Source organism: Rhea pennata, chromosome 13 (assembly GCF_028389875.1).
Source record: "Rhea pennata isolate bPtePen1 chromosome 13, bPtePen1.pri, whole genome shotgun sequence".
Taxonomy (NCBI): Eukaryota; Metazoa; Chordata; class Aves; order Rheiformes; family Rheidae; genus Rhea; species Rhea pennata.
In genome coordinates this window covers 19854660-19871750 of record NC_084675.1, presented here as the reverse complement: position 1 = coordinate 19871750, position 17091 = coordinate 19854660, and the positions used below count along the sequence as shown (strand labels likewise).

The 17091-nt window shown below is 39.8% G+C and overlaps 1 protein-coding gene across 2 annotated transcripts in view; it reads right to left on the bottom strand.

Moving 5' to 3' along the window:
- The window catches only part of CDH13 (cadherin 13), a 480777-nt gene that overhangs the window by 58462 nt on the left and 405224 nt on the right, over nucleotides 1–17091 (bottom strand). For both annotated transcript variants that reach the window (XM_062586341.1, XM_062586342.1), the window contains exons 9-10: nucleotides 3298–3480; nucleotides 2383–2636 (exon numbers count right to left, since the gene is read on the bottom strand). In XM_062586341.1, the coding sequence (XP_062442325.1) occupies nucleotides 2383–2636; nucleotides 3298–3480 (437 nt within the window). The remainder of the gene's footprint in view (nucleotides 1–2382; nucleotides 2637–3297; nucleotides 3481–17091) is intronic.

Sequence of the window (17091 nt, the reverse complement as noted above, 5' to 3'; positions counted from 1 at the left end):
ATAATTAATAAGACTTTTCTTATGGAAACTTTTCTCATGGAAATAGTTAGTTATGAACAACTTCAACACTTATGTTTCTTAAATTCAGTTTCAATCCCAAAGGGAATAAATATCCTTTCCCTACATAATCCAGACTCTGAATAATGCAGCTGAGGGTCGTATTGCTGTATCTGACATGCAATAAAAATTCCATAGTTCGTCCATCCATCAACACGAATCTGTATGACAACAGTGAATGAAATAAAAAAAATCTCTACAGCAAAACTAAAATTAAGGATAAAAACGCATTCTGTAAACAAACACCTCTATAAAACAAGGGAAACAACATCTGCTAAGAACCATCCTTCAGAGAAACTTATTTTTAAATGGTAGAGCTCAAAGGTATGTTTGATAGAGAACTGAAATATTCATACCCTGTTAACTGAGTATTTTTGAGGTGACACAGAGAATTGAAACTTCTGATTATCTGCTTTGCCTTTTTCCTCCTCTGATGCAGATAAGCACAGTCACCTATTTAAATTCAACTTCCCATCATCCTAATCCAAGGCTGTCAGTGCCATCCTTTGCAATGGCATGCTTATCAACATCTATTACTGACACAGAACATCTTCAAGATCAGTTGCACTCTTTTTTGGTAGAACAATACATGTGTCAAATGTGCAAAATCACAGCTAAACAATCCCGGGATGGTGGAGAAATCTACCACCCTGGTACAGACTGACAGCGCGCGTTGTTCAGGCAAAGCTTGAAGTCATATTCACAAAGATACTTAGGTCCTTATATATATCCACGGAAATCCAGGAGAAATTAGACTCTCAAATAAGAGTCAAAAGACTAAACGCAGATGTAGATTTTGGCTTTAGTGCCTAAACTACAGTCCTCAAATGCTAAAAAGTTCTGTCTGTATAGGCAGCTTCGTATTAGAGAAGAAAGTGGTTGACCTTACATGAAAAAAATAAATAAAACAAAACATGGAAAACAAAAGAACACACCAGGTACATCAAAAATTATGTGCAAACCTTCATGAAACATGAAGACTGTCCTGTTTCATGCAAGATAGTGTTTGCAGTCTCCTACAATAAGGTCTTGCTCCCTGGGCAAGTAGCCCAGAAAAACAAGAAACAGCCCTGAATGCTTCTATAGTCTTTTTGGAAATGGAAACTGCATAACGGAAACTTTAATAATTGAAATTTCCATAACTCGAAATGTTTATGGGGCATAGAAGATGGCTACTTATCAGCTGTGAGGGGCATCCCTCACGTGCCCTCTTTCGAGCCCTACATAGCAGTCAGCTTGTGATGGGAAGGCACAGCCTACATTATGCACTTGCTGATGCCTCTTTTGCACTGCAACTCTTAGCATCATCTGTTCCTGCTTTCCACATCAGCTACAGGGAAAGGAGAGCCAGTTCCTTAGAATACGATTATTTTTTTTTTTCCCTCCGGTATGCCAATGATACACTGAAATGAGAATGTAGGAAACAAGATACGACTTATCTATTCATTTCAGATTTTTGTCCAACTTGTCAGAGGTACAGGTAGCACTCTCTACTATAAAAATAGTATGCTTTTTGAACTGACAAAATAATGTTATTTTTTTCCACGGTAATGTTCTGGGAAGCAGTACTACCTTATTATAATACTGATAGGGCATAACAAGCACCCTTACACAGTCTCAGCAGATTTAGATTAGGAAAATAGCACTCGTGGGTCTCAAAAGCCTTGTGATAGATTCTCCATTCTTTAAATATAAGAATATGACACCACTTAATACCCAGAATTGTTCCTGATAGCATGGCATATTCGTGCAATTACATCATTGTAGCACAGAAATTAGCATTTCCTTACACTGATCTTGGCAAGGCCAACTCTAAGTTTACTGAATAACACCAGTGTTTCACAGAGAAGTATTTTCTCTCTTTTAGCCCTTGAATATAGATGGATGATCATTATTTCTCTAGGGGACTTTAGAAATTACCATAAATTACCATAAATCAACTTAATCCATATGCCAAACAGGTAAGTGATTTCTGCAACAGGTTTGCAATTTTTACCTATTTTCTCTGGGTCTCATGAAGGGGAAGGAATAAAAAAAAAAGCAGGTTAAATGTCATTTTGAAGCCCTGTATGCTAAGATGTGTCTATTGCTTGCAGCACTCAATTGTTCTACTGCAGTAATCTCAGAGCCCGGAAACCTCTTGTCCTTCGTCTAATGCAGTTTGTCTCCATCACACCGAATCTCTGCATTGTTGGAAAAAATTGCCGCTTCTTATTACCTAGACCCCAACGAACTTAAATTTAATTCTGCACTGGCAGGCAAGTTCTCAGGCACAAAAGACATACTCCAGTTTGACGGACGTAAATTAGAGGGTACTGCACTCACCTGATAGTCTGATGCTGCAAAGTATCTGGATCAGTGGCATTTACCGTTAACACAACGCTGCCTACAGGGATGTTTTCTTGTTTTGTCACTGTCATTGGGTTCGGGTGGAAAACAGGACCTTCATTCACATCCTCAACAGTGATCTGAACCGTTGCCGTGGAACTGGGACCATAGGCTATGTCTGGGATCAGTGGGTCTTCGTTTTCTACTTTGATCAGCAGCGTGTGGAATGCTGAAATCTCATAATCTAAAGGCTGTAAGACACATCATAAAATCAGAATGCAAGGTGCTAAGAGAATACTTAACACTTTTTCCTCCTTCCCCTTTGCAAGTTTGCAGGAGACAGAATTAGCCAGAAAGAACAACTGCATTTATTACATTTGATTACATTTACTAGACATGATGGTAGTTACAAAGTGCACTGAAAAATACTGAAAAATGGGAGAGATGGGAGAAAAATGTGTTTTCATTGATTTATTATGCAGTTCATAATATGTAGTAAGCACATAACTACATGTACACACGCTCTTGCTCTCTCATATGTGTACACACATATGCATACATATGTACATAAGCACATATATAAACAAATACATGCTTTATAAAATGTAAATATAAAAATATATACTTATTTATGATGCAATATGCATTTATCAAAACAGAGCAGTTAAAAGCTATGAACGATAAGTAATATAAGGCTGTTTTCTCGATTCCTACTGATACATCAAAAGCAGTACTATGGAAAAATGTTTCCACTTGAGAATGGAAAATGCCACTTCTGAAGTCAAATAGAGAAAATTCTGGTACAGCCAGTAACCAGTTCTACTTTTTTTTTCTCCTAACAATATAAGATGTAGCAAATCCAGTGGATGCACCTTCCAGTAATAATGCAGTACAACAGCAAAAGGCCCTTACTTTGACAACAGAGAGCATTCCCTCATTAGTCTGGGGGTTGGTATGGATTTCAAAACTCTGCCCTGGATTCCCGTTAATAATGGTGTAGACAGCTCTCCACGCTCCAGTCACGGGGTCGTCTTGGTCGCCCACAGTTAAGTTTACTATCACACCGGTGACACCCTCCTTTACCGTGGCTTGAAACTAGAAAAAGAAACAGGGAGGAAATTGTTACCTTTTCAACCAACAGCCGCACATGTACGTGAAGTATTCAAAGCAGCATCAGCTGCTTACCACCGCAGGAGCAAGACGCAGTCCTCGAGTCAAACTGAACGTTGTAGGCTCTACGTAACACACTCTCACTCGTGAACTACCAGGTAGCGTATCACTGCTGCCCTCGCCGTTTACTTAACAGAGGGCAGACACACAGCAACGCGAGAGGAATCAAGCTTGGGAAAAAGTCTGACCACAAAAAGATTCATCTCGTACTCCCGGGAAGGCGCATCCTGCAGTGCAGACACGGCTACGCGCTCCAGTGTGCTACCACTTACAAAGACTCCAGCCTTGCCTTTCAGAAGGTACTCTTTATAAAGTCTCTCATCTTTATTAATTGTTCACTACACTGTCACCTATAAATAAAATGTTTCTCACAAAAAGTGTTCACAGCCTGTTTTTTTGTTTGTTTTTTTTTTTCTCTTTTTTCCTCTAAGAGAGTCTAGAATAACTGGAACTCATGCTACCATTTTGTCTGCATAGCTATAAGTCAGGGTTACTTTTGCTTTTCAGTGGGAGAATTTTTTATGTCCTTGTGAAGTTTGCTGCACTGCTGTACCCTCCAGCTAGCCAAGCCCTGTATGAGCAAATTTTCTCTAATTTATCACCCAGCCACACAGCGTACATCAACATTATTCTTATTTATGTGCAGGAAAAACATTAAGTAAACCATTGGAAAAGCTTGTAAGGGTCAGACTTAATAATACTTGTCACCTTTCAAGTACTTGCAGTTGACATGCTAAAAGCACTGTATATATGAGTGATAAGATAATACCTACTTTATAGGCACATAAACCAGAACAATAACATACCTAATCCTGAGAAGTGCTGAACATCAGCAGTATCATTTTAAGATCATTACGAAATCTTAGCATTTCTGGGGATCAAGGCTTCAAAAGTACAAGATTACAAACTTTAATGACACAAATAGGCTTTGTCATTCGTGCACCACTGAACAGCCACGTTGTCAGTGACGGTGCTGGATATATCACTCAGGAACAAAAATCACCCAAGTGGCTTCAAGACCTAAACAGCCTGAAAGACTTTGCCTCCGTCCTGTAGGCCACATTAATTCATAACATTACAGAAAACATTGTGAGATTATAGAAACTAGAATACGGCATTTTATTAGTATATAGATTTCATAATCTAGACACTTAGGTAATATAGATTTCCTGATATTAAAATACAGAGGAGAAAACTATGTTTTCTCCTTTATTTATTTATTTCTTTCAAGAGGTTTGACTTATGTTTCCAAACTCTTCTTCATTTTAGCTGCAGATTTAGAGTGTATGAACTCATTTCAAGCTTTCTAGCCTCAAACCTGGTTTTATAAAAAGATGATATTATTGATTGGCTATTTGTGTCTTCTTTGGCATATTAACAAGGACACACAGCAACTGATTTTGATAGTTAATTATGCAACAGGTTGTTCTTGAGCTTTGTTTTGGACAGATCATTAAACTCATTTGCAGTTCAATTAACCTTAAGCAATGACGCAACAATATTTCAGCTTGCTATGAAACAGATGAAAAGAAATGAGCTATTTAGAAGCTTGGAAACAACCGAGCAATGGTTACAAAGACAGTATTCCATCCTGCTCAGGAAAATGCTGTCACCAGAAAGTATATGTGGAAATGCCTCACTCTAATTGAAAGCAAGTGATTAGTCTGATATGTTATTTCATATTACCCCAGCTTGATTAAGTATGTATAAAACAAAACATCAGAACTGTAAGGATCAGAATTTTTCCCAACAGGCATTCAGCACCAAACAGTTCCCATTTAGCTACGTAGAAAGGCGATCAGATTTCAAGGAAGCTTAAGAATCAAACCCTCAGATTTGACTGGGCTTCTGTTCCTAATTCATACTGATCCTTCTGAAAAATCTCGTTCTTAATCCGGTGGTCAGATTTTATTGTGTTCAGTACTCACCCGGATCACCTTAGGAACAGTAAGACGTGATAAATATTTAAAAAGTCTGGCCATTTTATTTAGATGCATATTTGTTAGTCCATCAGATAAATTTATTATGCTCACCCCACTGAGGATGCCAGGCTATGAAGATGGTCAATATGTGCCAGGTAGCTCAAAAACTATTGAATGTCATGGGCTTTGCTCTCTTCTGCACTCTTAGTTTCTCATTATTTAGCAAAAAGCCTCGGAGGCTTCAGTCGCAGTGAGCTAGCAAGGTAGAAAGTGCACGTGGACTTGCTGAGGGCATGAAACTGCAGAGCTTCACAACCTGCAGAGCAACATCTACCAGCACATGCGTGTCACTAGGTGTCATGGTATATTCACCCCTGGCATTCTCCACGTATTAGAAACAACCATATCAACACAGTGGTATTTGAAGCTGTCTGGAATTTTAGACTAAAATCTGTTCACGATGGATGAAAAAGCAGAATGATTAAATCAGAGAAGTTGTCATATGGCTATACTCTAAATTTATAACCTGAAAAATGTAATAAATCATAGATTTGCGATTGTGAAAAACAAATACCTACTGTGAAGCAGAGACACCCAGAAAAATATAGCCTACACTATCCAGTAGGTGAACTCTCTTGCCTGTTTAGCTACCTTTATACAAAGAATAGGCTTTCTGGTCTTCCAGAAAAATATTATGTTTGTACTGGTTCCCTTTCAAAAACAAAAGCAAAAAAAGGAAATTTAGAAACGATGTAAGGATAAAAATAAGAATTAGATTTGCGAACAAACAGAAGATAACCACAGGTTCATCATACTTCAAAGTGAACGATTTACATTCTTAAAGCACAGTGCTTAACCAAGAGAAGCTGATGCAGTGCTCTAAATTAAAACCCCACAGTGGTTAACACAAATAATTGGATCATGAGTTAATTGATTTTACTCTTTTTAAATATCCACACATCCCCTAAGCACCACTATAAATTAAGAATAAAATAGATGAGTTCAGAACTTTATTTAAACTGCTATCATCAGGACCCATATTAAAAATAATAATTTAGAAGGCAAATACCTTGGGCCAGAATTGCACTTGATTGGAAGGAGCAAGACTCATTTACTACAGCTGAGCATTTCAATATGGAAGTTTAACTTGCTCTCCAGAGTCATACTGTCATTTATTGCATGTTTCACGAATAGAGCCTAGAATTTATAGTCATTCTGTCATGTTTGGAGCTTTATAAATGAAGAGTTAAAAGAGTCCTGGCTCCTCTTTCCTGCACCCAAAGAGAGAAGGATGCACAACAGACTGATGGCAACTTAGAAGGAAACAATGAGCCAAGAGGGGCCAGCGGTCTATCCTTATTCATCAGATTTTTGTAGATAAGTTGGACTTCTGGCTGGGAACTGAAAGGCATCAAGGAAGTATACTGATGGATGTATGTGAAGAGTTGCTCTGAAAGCATGAAGAGCAGCTTGTGAGAAAACACAGATGGACTTATTTGACAATGCAATGAGTGAGCAACGTTTGCTGTCACGAGGGGCTGCCTGGAAATAGCTATCTACCAATGGATCGTCATAGGAGAGGCCACAAAGCTGGTTCCAGTAGGCCACGGAGGTTCCTGAGAGTGAAATAAATAAATAAATAAATAAATAAATAACAGAAAAGAAGTGGTAGTCAGTGAAGGGATGGCAAGATTGATAACATTCAGAACAACTGAGTTGGGATATGACCTGTGTACCAGCATCCTGGATAGGCCTGAGCAGATGAGGTATCTATGTTCAGCAGTCAAACTCTGTTCCTCTTTCCCTGGATCTTGTAAGGCTTCTCCAAACTATGTGAAGAGCTTGAGAAGATAAAATGAAAATTTACGCTTCCAAGCTCGCAGGAATTTTATCTTAGCGAGTACAGGAAATCCATGATGGCAAGTATCTAACGGAAACAATCAGGCTTGCATCAAAGACTAGGTAAAGAGAGAGGTCAAGTGGAGAAATAAAGTAATTGAACCACAGCTTAATTTTAATAGCTCTTTCCTGGAGGAGCCAGGATATAAAATAACACAGAGCAGAATCCTCCACACCAAGCTCTACAGAAGACTGACGGGACACTAACGTGACAGCTCTCACACAGCAAAATGTTTCAGTGTGATCTCAGGAATAACTAATCTTGGCAGATTTCCATCATGAGGCAGATACATGAAAAGTCTGGTTTGTAAAATTTTATCACCCAAGAATCCAAGCACTTAACCCCACCTTAGCCTCAAACAGAACAGGCAGTACTACCTAACCTATGTGAAAATCAGATTCCTATCCAATGGCCTTAGTCAAAACTTGTGCAATAGGTGGGGTTTTATCTACTGCCATCTCAACAACACAGTACAACAAATGCACTTAACCGCCCCAGAATCACCTCATGTCCACTGTCCAGCAATGGCCAGAGCATGGAAGATAACCATGATGCCCTTACGAAGCCACTGAGAAGGGTCTGACTCAGAGTGGGGTACTGACATAACCCAAATTAAAGAGCTGTCACGAGCAGTGAGCACAACGTGCAAGCAACGTGCCTTGGATTGACGATTGCTGCCCCACGGCTCATTAGGATTCCACACGCTGTGGTCCCCAGTCAAGAACAACCAAATTAAAACCGCACGTCAGTTTGCATTAATCAGGGCGACGCTCCCGTTGAAGGTGCTCTGTGTTACTATCATGTGTGTGTTTCCCTGTCTATATATCACAAAAGATGAGAAATAATGAGGTATATTAATTCACACAGCTCTATTAGGGAGTGGACAGAAATTCCCCATGGAAATTGCATTACAGTATTTGTCCTCCTCCAAAAAAATCCACCTCTTTTGCAACCATTTTTTGTCTATCCATTTTCTTGAAAATACACAGCTTATACACTTTCTTGGAGTCTGTTTGCTGTCTCTCTGTATGCAAGCGTCTTTTGCTTTGCTTGCTGTCATTCAGTATGTGTGCACCTGTGCGGCTGGTATTTTTTTTGTTAAAGCAACAACGTATTTTCCATAGCTCTGTATCTGGAATATCTCAAAGGACAAAGGGATTTTCAGAGTGATCTCACAGGTCGGTATTCTCATGCAATGCAGAAATGTGAACCTCAAATGTCAGTAATGTCTTGTGGATTTTGCTGGGACACAAAGCCAGCCTCAGCAGCTAATAAAAAGCCCAGTCATCTGGCATTTGGAGCTCAGCACACTTTGCAAACTGGACAGGTGAAATACCAGGTGGGAATAGTTAGCATAACATCTGAGCATTGAACAAAGTGATGCTGATGGTTCTTTAGTCAACCCTGGGCTGTAAAGCAAAGGACCCAAGCAAGCAAAAGGTGCCCTGAACATACCACACGAGCAGGTTGACTGTCAATCTCGTAAGCAGGCCAAACCGTCCGGCACTACTGTATTCTGCCTAATCTCTACTGATTTTGAACCTGCTTCCTCTCTCAGACCTGTGCACAGCCTTCACTATATGGACTCAAGTAGCTGCTGTACTTCTGTGCAGAGAGAGATGTATTAATGTAACGGATTAAGTTGATGGAAGTGGTTCATGGAGCAATATATGAGGCATTTTGGAAGCCATTTAGATAAAAGAATCTATGCAAATATAAAGCATTATTATCGTATGACAGGGATTTGATGCTGTAAACTAGACGCAAAACACAAAATAAAGCTATGAGTCACCTCAGCCATCTTTAGGAACTGGCATTGTCTTACTGCTATAATGCTGGCTCGTAGGGACTTTATTATTTCCTAACTTAAAATGTTTCTTTCAGCTTATTCTATAGTTTTTTTTCCAAATCCATCACATTCTTCCATCTCTCCGGTGATATTACAGAAAGAATTCAATTGTACTTTAGAAAAAAAACTTTCCAAATATATCAAATTTACCACAATCATTTTAGACGCATTTTCACTTTTTACTTTTGAATTCATTTCATGATCTTTCAAGGTACACTCCAGCTACTTTGCAAATAAAAGCACTGCTCAATAACGAAAAGGAAAACGCATATTTTTGTCCACTGTGTGTTGCACAACGTTGTTACAACAATGGCAACAAATCCAAAATATTAGTTAATTAAATGGTAGGCCAAAGATTAAACTTTTCTCTGCAATATGATTACAATTTCTGCAGACACTGTCAAGTAGAATTTGCGCCTATTAATTGAACACTACATAGACCTTTAATATCAGTGATATTACATGTGTGAATGATTAAAAAAAGGCAAAGGTGCCTGAACATGACTTTATCTTGTTTCGCTGCTTGCCGGTCTGCTTGGAAAAGTGCTGCTAAGGAGTACTAGTAATGCCACAAAGAAACATAAAATATTGATCAGGCTGCTTCCCCATGCTCCAGGCACACTCAGTCCCTCTGTGGGCTGCTTTCCACCGTAACAGAGCCGAGCTGTCTCTAGGACTCTGTGGGATCTCTTCGACCACTCTTTAGCTATTAGGATTCATGAAGGAAGAGGACAGGGATAGAAAATGAGAATAACAAGGCAAAAAGGATGGATAACCTGTTGGGTGCATCAATAGCTGCCTGTGAAGTTGCCAAAGTGGCAACGCAGGGGCTCTGAGTCATTTTATCCTTCTTGCAGACTTCACAAATCTTAGAAAACTTCAGAAGATCTGCAGAGTATACTCCTCAGAGGATTCACAAAGGAATTAAAGGAATTTTCCTTTCTGCTTCTTTCCCCACAGCAGTGTTCAAACCCCACTTACAGCAGCCGTTGTATTCCTATCCCCTCATTTATGTGCTTTATAGAAAATTACAGGAGACTAAAAGGCCACTCAGGGCCATTTAAAAACAGTAAATAAGCAATGGTCAGTCATACTTGGAAATAGCCACTTTTCTGGAATCCTTTCAAAGACTTTATCTGTGGTTTGACTTTGTTTCCACTAGATTTTGACTTCTCCTCAGCCCTGCTCGTGGCATCATTGAGTGAAGGCAAAAAGATAATTCTAACTCATATTAATCATATGCTGAATGCCTGCCTCAAAGCTTATTACCTCCAGGGCATACATCAAATGTAGTACAGTTGTCTGAAGATTCAGAAGGAAGACGAATATACTTTTTTCCTCTGCAGAATATATAAATAATTTAGAAAGGAAATCTAACTTCTCTTTCATTCTCTTTTCACTTTTCCACCTATAAATGCAAGGTGCATTCAATTACTTCTGCAATAAATCAAATATCCCCACTTGCACTGGACACTCAAGGAGTGATGGTCCTCTTTTAGTAAAACAAATAGTCTATCCCCGAGTGGACACAGAACAATGAAAGGTCACTAGGATATTTGCTACACTTAAGGCATTTTTGAGAAAAAAGAGAAATAATGCTGTTCTTATCTATCAAAATTCTCCCCCCACCCCCAACGTGGAGCAGACCTTATGTTTAAAACAACAGCATCAGAGAAAATGATGATCTGACCAAGCTTGAAAGAGCAAACTACACCTATTCACCTGTTAACAGTCAGCGTTGCCTAGGGACCAGGGAGATATCTGCTTTTCACATTTATGAGACCGCTTGCACTGTATTCAGCCAACCTAACTAAGTATTATTTCTTCTTCACTGCTCTTCCCATCAAGAACAGTGTTAAGCCTATGTCCTTTCCAAGACGCTGGATGTCTTCTTTAAATAGAATGAACAGATTTAGTTGGATTTTTCTCCTTCTTTCTCTTCCACTGCATTTTAGGAGCAAAAAGGTTTTATAGGTATTCTCCCCCATCAGTACACACAGAGCTCACACTTACGCTAACGACTGTCACACGGGAAGGGGAAGGAAGGAGGCCTCATTAAATGCTCACCGTTCATTTTTAGTAGAGTGTCTTTCTTTCCCAGAACAACTTTTCTAATGCTGAGGACTGACATACATCGTTGAGCTTATTGATACTGTCTGGCTAATGGAAAAAAAAGAAGTACAGAAGCCACCTACTCCCACTACAGGGAATACAGGCAAGCTCTCCCACGCCACGACGACTGCTCCGCATGCCAGTCCCCGTTACAGGTAGGACACATTTGCTCCACTGGTCAGAACTCTAAGCACCAAATTCCTCATACTGCTTCCCCGACTGAGTCACATTTTTGAAATTTGTCCAGATCTGGACTGAGTTCGTGAAAGTTGCCCGCTTCATACGCTGAAGTTGCTAGTTGTACCACTCAAGCTCCTTTACAGCAGGACAGAAGCGTTCATTCCTGGGAGCATGAGTGGTAAAGAAAAGGGGAATTTCATCTGCAGCAGTACAATTTTTTTGCTAGCCTTGACATGCTAGCAGAGGTCGCTACAGAGTCTGAGAGACACAGGAAAGAAGGAGAAACTACTCCAGTGTCTTTAGTCTCTTTGCAGGTAGAGATAATGTAATGAGGCCATCTCCAGACTGTTGGGAGGGAGCTGGGCAGTGACAAGGGCTGCAGTGGATGAAAGCATTGATTATGCTAAAATTATTGTCATGTTTACCTTTGGGAAGTAGAAAATGGATTTTGCCACTTCCCCATAGGAGGTTGACTTCCTGGATCTCTCTTCATGAACAAATGAAAACTGTTTGTTTTCTAGCACTACGCAAAAGCAAACAAATTAATGCAAGAAGAAAAAGAAGAATGACTCATTCTAAATAGGTGACAGAAGAAAAATTTCCCAGCTAAAATTCTGGAGGAATAACATTCATCCATATAAGTATTGCTACAGTTACAAATAACTGTTCTGTGAAAGGCGAATTTCGTGATTTATCATATTACATTTTTTTAATCACAAACCAATTCACTCTCCTATTGTAAGATTTGAGGACTGAACAATGAATACTTTACTCCTGAGTACTTTACCAAACATGCCGCTGACATGAGCTGACATGAGCTAGGACCATGCATAGATTTGGCAAAACAACAAAATGCCAAGAAATACATTGGCAAGCAGGAGTTTCCATATGACTTAATCAAAAAAAAAAAAAAAAAAAGAGAGAGAGAGAGAAACATCCCCCTCCTTCCCCCTCAAAACCACCCTTCTTTAAGATGATGCTCCTTTAGTAAATAAATCATTACCTTAAAAAGGTTTGACCTGTTTGGGGAGTTATTTTCCTGTATGCTTTTCTTGCTGTCCATGAACAACAAATAGAAAACACATTCACAGTTGGTGGGATGCGCACAGTGTAGTCCAAGTGAATTCTGTAATACTGTTGGCTCTTCTAAATATTTGGACATTGCACACACAGATTTTGCGTAGTCAACACTGACGACCCAGTATCAACACCGACAATGTGAAATTGAGCATAATTTTCTGCAAAAATATCGATTCCAGATTTAAACCCCCTAAGTGATTAGCGTTTTATCACATTCTTTGGTAATCAGCTCAAACGGTTATCCATTCTCTGTTTAAAATTATGATGATGTTTACTTCTCAATTGTGTACAAAATAGGAAATCAGCAGTCTATGACGCTCTCATATACAGATACCAACTTCATATGTCCTACGACCCAGTTATTTTAAGATCAAATTTAAGTTAAATAAAAATTTGAATGCAGATGAAACTGAATCACAATTTAATAGTATTTCCAAATATGACTGCACTGTTCAAGGAAATCAGAGATTCACACTGGGCTTTTCAAATCCTTCATACGCTTTTCAGAATGTGGTGAAAATACTCTGTTCTGGTATCTTAATAGTGCAAGACTGATCTGTATTTTAACCAGGTTGAGAAGCCACCATATCCTTGCAGAGAGGTAGAATTACAGTGTAAATGAGATTTTTTCAATGGCAGAATCTTTGAGCTGCTTGATAAAAAGAAGCATATGCACCCAATCAGAAATCTTGCTTTTTCTGCCCTGAGAGGAGACTGCAAATTTCTCCAAAGAAGATGGTTATTTACTGCGCCAGCTTACAGCTGATCACGACCCGTGCTGCCAACAACAGATGTTTTGACAGTGGTTAAAGCTTCTTCCCAAGGTCTTTGGTGAACTCTGCCTAACAGCACCGTTCTGAGCATTCAGAACAACTTGTATCTCTAGAATATTTTAGCAAAAAATTTAATCAATTCCCTAAACTTCTGGCATTTCAGGTTGTGCCAGCTGATGGGAATGAGCTGCCCTAGATTTACAAGCCCCTCCAGCTGAGAGCTGTCTGAAGTTAGCCCAGTTTGAAAACTCTTTTTTGGAAATGGATAAGAACTCTGCAAGGTTCATACTGTGCCAGTGGAGGCAGGAGGTACAGATGGAAGTTTACAGGCAATTTTATGTGCAATGATACAAAATTTGTCTGAATCTTAAAAATGAAAGCTATAGCCAGCATTTTGTTTTCCATGGAAAATTGGGTGGGGAAGGGAGAATTTGGACCATACGCTTCATATTTCAGTACATCTGAACAAAATAATTCTTACAAGCCTGTTGACACAGTGACGAATGCAGTCAAGTAGTTTCTTTTGCTGGATATACATGAGTTTCTCTCAAACTACCTAGCTACATCTTGTTTGCAGAACACACATTGAATATAAACATTATGCCTATATCAAAGAGTAATGAAACAAGAAGAATCATTTAAAGCTCATAGACATAGTAGAACTTTTGTGATTAATGTTCTCTGTCCTTTCCTGTTCTTTTCCTCCCATAGCAGGAAAGTCTTTATTACATCTCAAACATCACGGAAACCGCAATGCTCTCATTACTCTGGCAGGGAACAGCAAGGCTCTGGGGTCTACAACCCCATTGGCACAGAAAGATTTTCTTCCCAAGGTCAAGGAAAAGAATAACAGAAATAAATGAAATCTCTACTGGACTAATGATTTTGGAGTGGTCTGAGTCTCCCCATACAGCACTGTGCTGGGAGCTTTCAGAAGGCAGTTTGAGCGGAGTCCACTTGTGCCTGGGGCTGCATGGTTTGAAAACACATCAGAATTAAACATATATTGAGGACTATGCTGAAGAGTGGCCAAAGCATTGAGCAAATGGATGTACTGTTTGGCATCGCACAGATGTGGAAAAGGTCAGGAAGAAAGGGAGGATATGCTACCTGGACTTATTGCCCTCTGCTTTAAAGGTACCCACGGTCATCATCTCTCACTGCCAACTCCCTTTGCCAATGCTGATTTTGTCTTTTCTTGAAAGAAAAACATTTCTAATAAAGGAAAACAAAACATTCCTTTTCTGTGTCATTTATGTGCTTGTCTGGAATTTCTGCACAGGGAGTATCTTCTTTCATTTCCTCACCTGTAATTTATGTTTTCCTAACCACACCTTCACTGTACACATAGTGGTTGACTCCAGACACCTTTTCAGCCTCAGCTGGAAATCTTTTGCTGTAGATGAATAAGCATCCATTTAGTCGTTTTCATTAATGAAAAAGATAAAGAATGAGCAAAGGATTTTTATGTACCTGGATACTGAATTCTCCCTAAGCTACCTGAGCATGCGAATGACTAAGTTTAATGGCAGAGCTCCTCTCCTTATGTGTCTGAACACTGAGAATTAAAAGGGAGGTCAAACAGGCCAAGGCGTTGCACTTGTGCTTTGGACAGAAATATGAGCATGCATGCTGTAAAACCTGTATACAGTGAATCAAGCCTATCTAACCTACTCTGCATGAGCTACAGAGATTATCTGAACATTAATTGCAAACGTGGCCTGTCGCAGTGGCATGCTCTGATTAGTGTGTCCATGAAGACCATCACTATAGTATGTTCATGGAAGGTGTGGAGCATCTCACCTAGTGCATACACCTGCATGGATAGGCTTCACACGAGCCCTAAGTCCAATGCACTTGCACAGCAAGAAAGCACTAAGGCTAACTTACTCCTGCTGGGATGTCTGGAATTTCTAGAATTCCTTCCAATATGCTTGGAAATCCTCAACGAACAAATCCTTCCATTCCAAGCAGACAAAATTTCTAAAGCAGATAAAGACAATTCCCAGAAAATACAGGTGACACCAAAAAGATAAATAAGCATCTGGTAGGGCATGGTTTACATCAAAAAGGTCTTTCCACGGGGCTGGAAGCTCATTAAATCAGGACATGTATGAAGAAAATTAGTTTATTAAGCATCTAGGCTATTCCTCTCTTAAGACTGCTTCCCCTTCTTTAGCAAATCTCCACATAATATGCTAACATATCTGCATCAGAATTGCCACAGCGAACTCTTCCCAAAGACAGCAACCAAGTACACTAGTAATTAATTGAATCCAAATACCCAATTCTAGCTACAGATTTTTCAACTGAGCTTGCCAATTCCAAGGGAAACCATTTTAAGGGACAATAAATACCACTTTATTTCTGTACACAGCTGTATGAAACACTGCAAGCAGCCACTCTTTCTCCCCTTGGAAGTGAGAGTAATGCTGTGCTAGCAGGTAGCCTGAAACATATACTATTTCTTGTCTCTGAGTAAGCTCATCATTAGAGCTGAAACATGAGGAACAATTTCAGTGGAGCCCCAAACTCCAACAGAAAGAAAAAAATCTATTGGAGGTTAGAACAAAATCTTTTTCAATCCGGGTAATGCTACTTTTGTACTGATGCCGATCATTATACTTATTACTGAACTATGGGACATGCCAAAGTGTTGACATATGACTTCAACACTGACTAGCAAAGCAATCACTTTCAGATTTTCCACTTGCTGATTAGCACCTAAATACCTAATTTTTAGTGAATTAATCCATGTTGTATCAATTTGGTGGTCTTTAAGATTTATAAGCAAACCCTGATGACATCTGATTAATGCCCAATGTAGGCTCCCTGAACCTTACCATATTCCTGTTCCTTTGGAGCTTCGATCCCGGCAGGCTGATTACCCCCCTGATTATCCTGAGCAACCGGGGCCAGAGGTTAGCTAGCACCACAGCACACAGTTAATTCAATCAATTTAGTTAGTGAAGCAGTTAGGAAAAAATTATTCCAATTGCTCTACCACTGCATTAGAAAATTTGTCCAGAATTCCTGTGATTCCACTGATGAGCATTTTTGCTTAATTTCTAATTTAATATGCTGCTGAGGTTTGCAACTTCAATTACTTGTGATATTTTCACTCATAAAGTCAGGGGCATTCAGCTTGGAGGAGAAAAGGAAAATTAGGGGAGGAAGAGCTGCCTGTATTAACCTTTCCAATAACCATCTTCCCTCCTTCCAGCACTTTTATAGCTCCGCTGTGGTTTTGCTGGGTACACACTATACTGGGGGCTCAGGAAAGACCTTTTGCTTCACTCTATTTGTCCCCTTTGTCACTGCCAGATTTCTTCTCACCCGAATGCAAACGCCCAGCAGTCCCGTCCGACTCCTGCTGTGCAATTCCGTGTATTCCGTGCAAAAATCCCAGGTTTGCCCACGGGCGGATATTCCTCACTCTTGAGTACAGCGACTGTTGCCCCAGGCATTGCCTCTACCTGCTGAGACGGAGGTGGTCTCGCCATCATCGTTACAACCGACTACCACAGACGAGGTGCTTCTACCACACCTGGAAGTGTGCCAGAGCACCGTCACTCGCTCTCCTCCCGCAAACCAGGACACTCAAACTCCTCCGCCCAGATGACACAGTAACTGTGTAGGGCTCTCCTATGGCATTACCACGGCTAGGACCAGGCCAGAAGCTTTGCATTGAGTTTGCAAAGCCTCAGGCCTGAGGTTTGT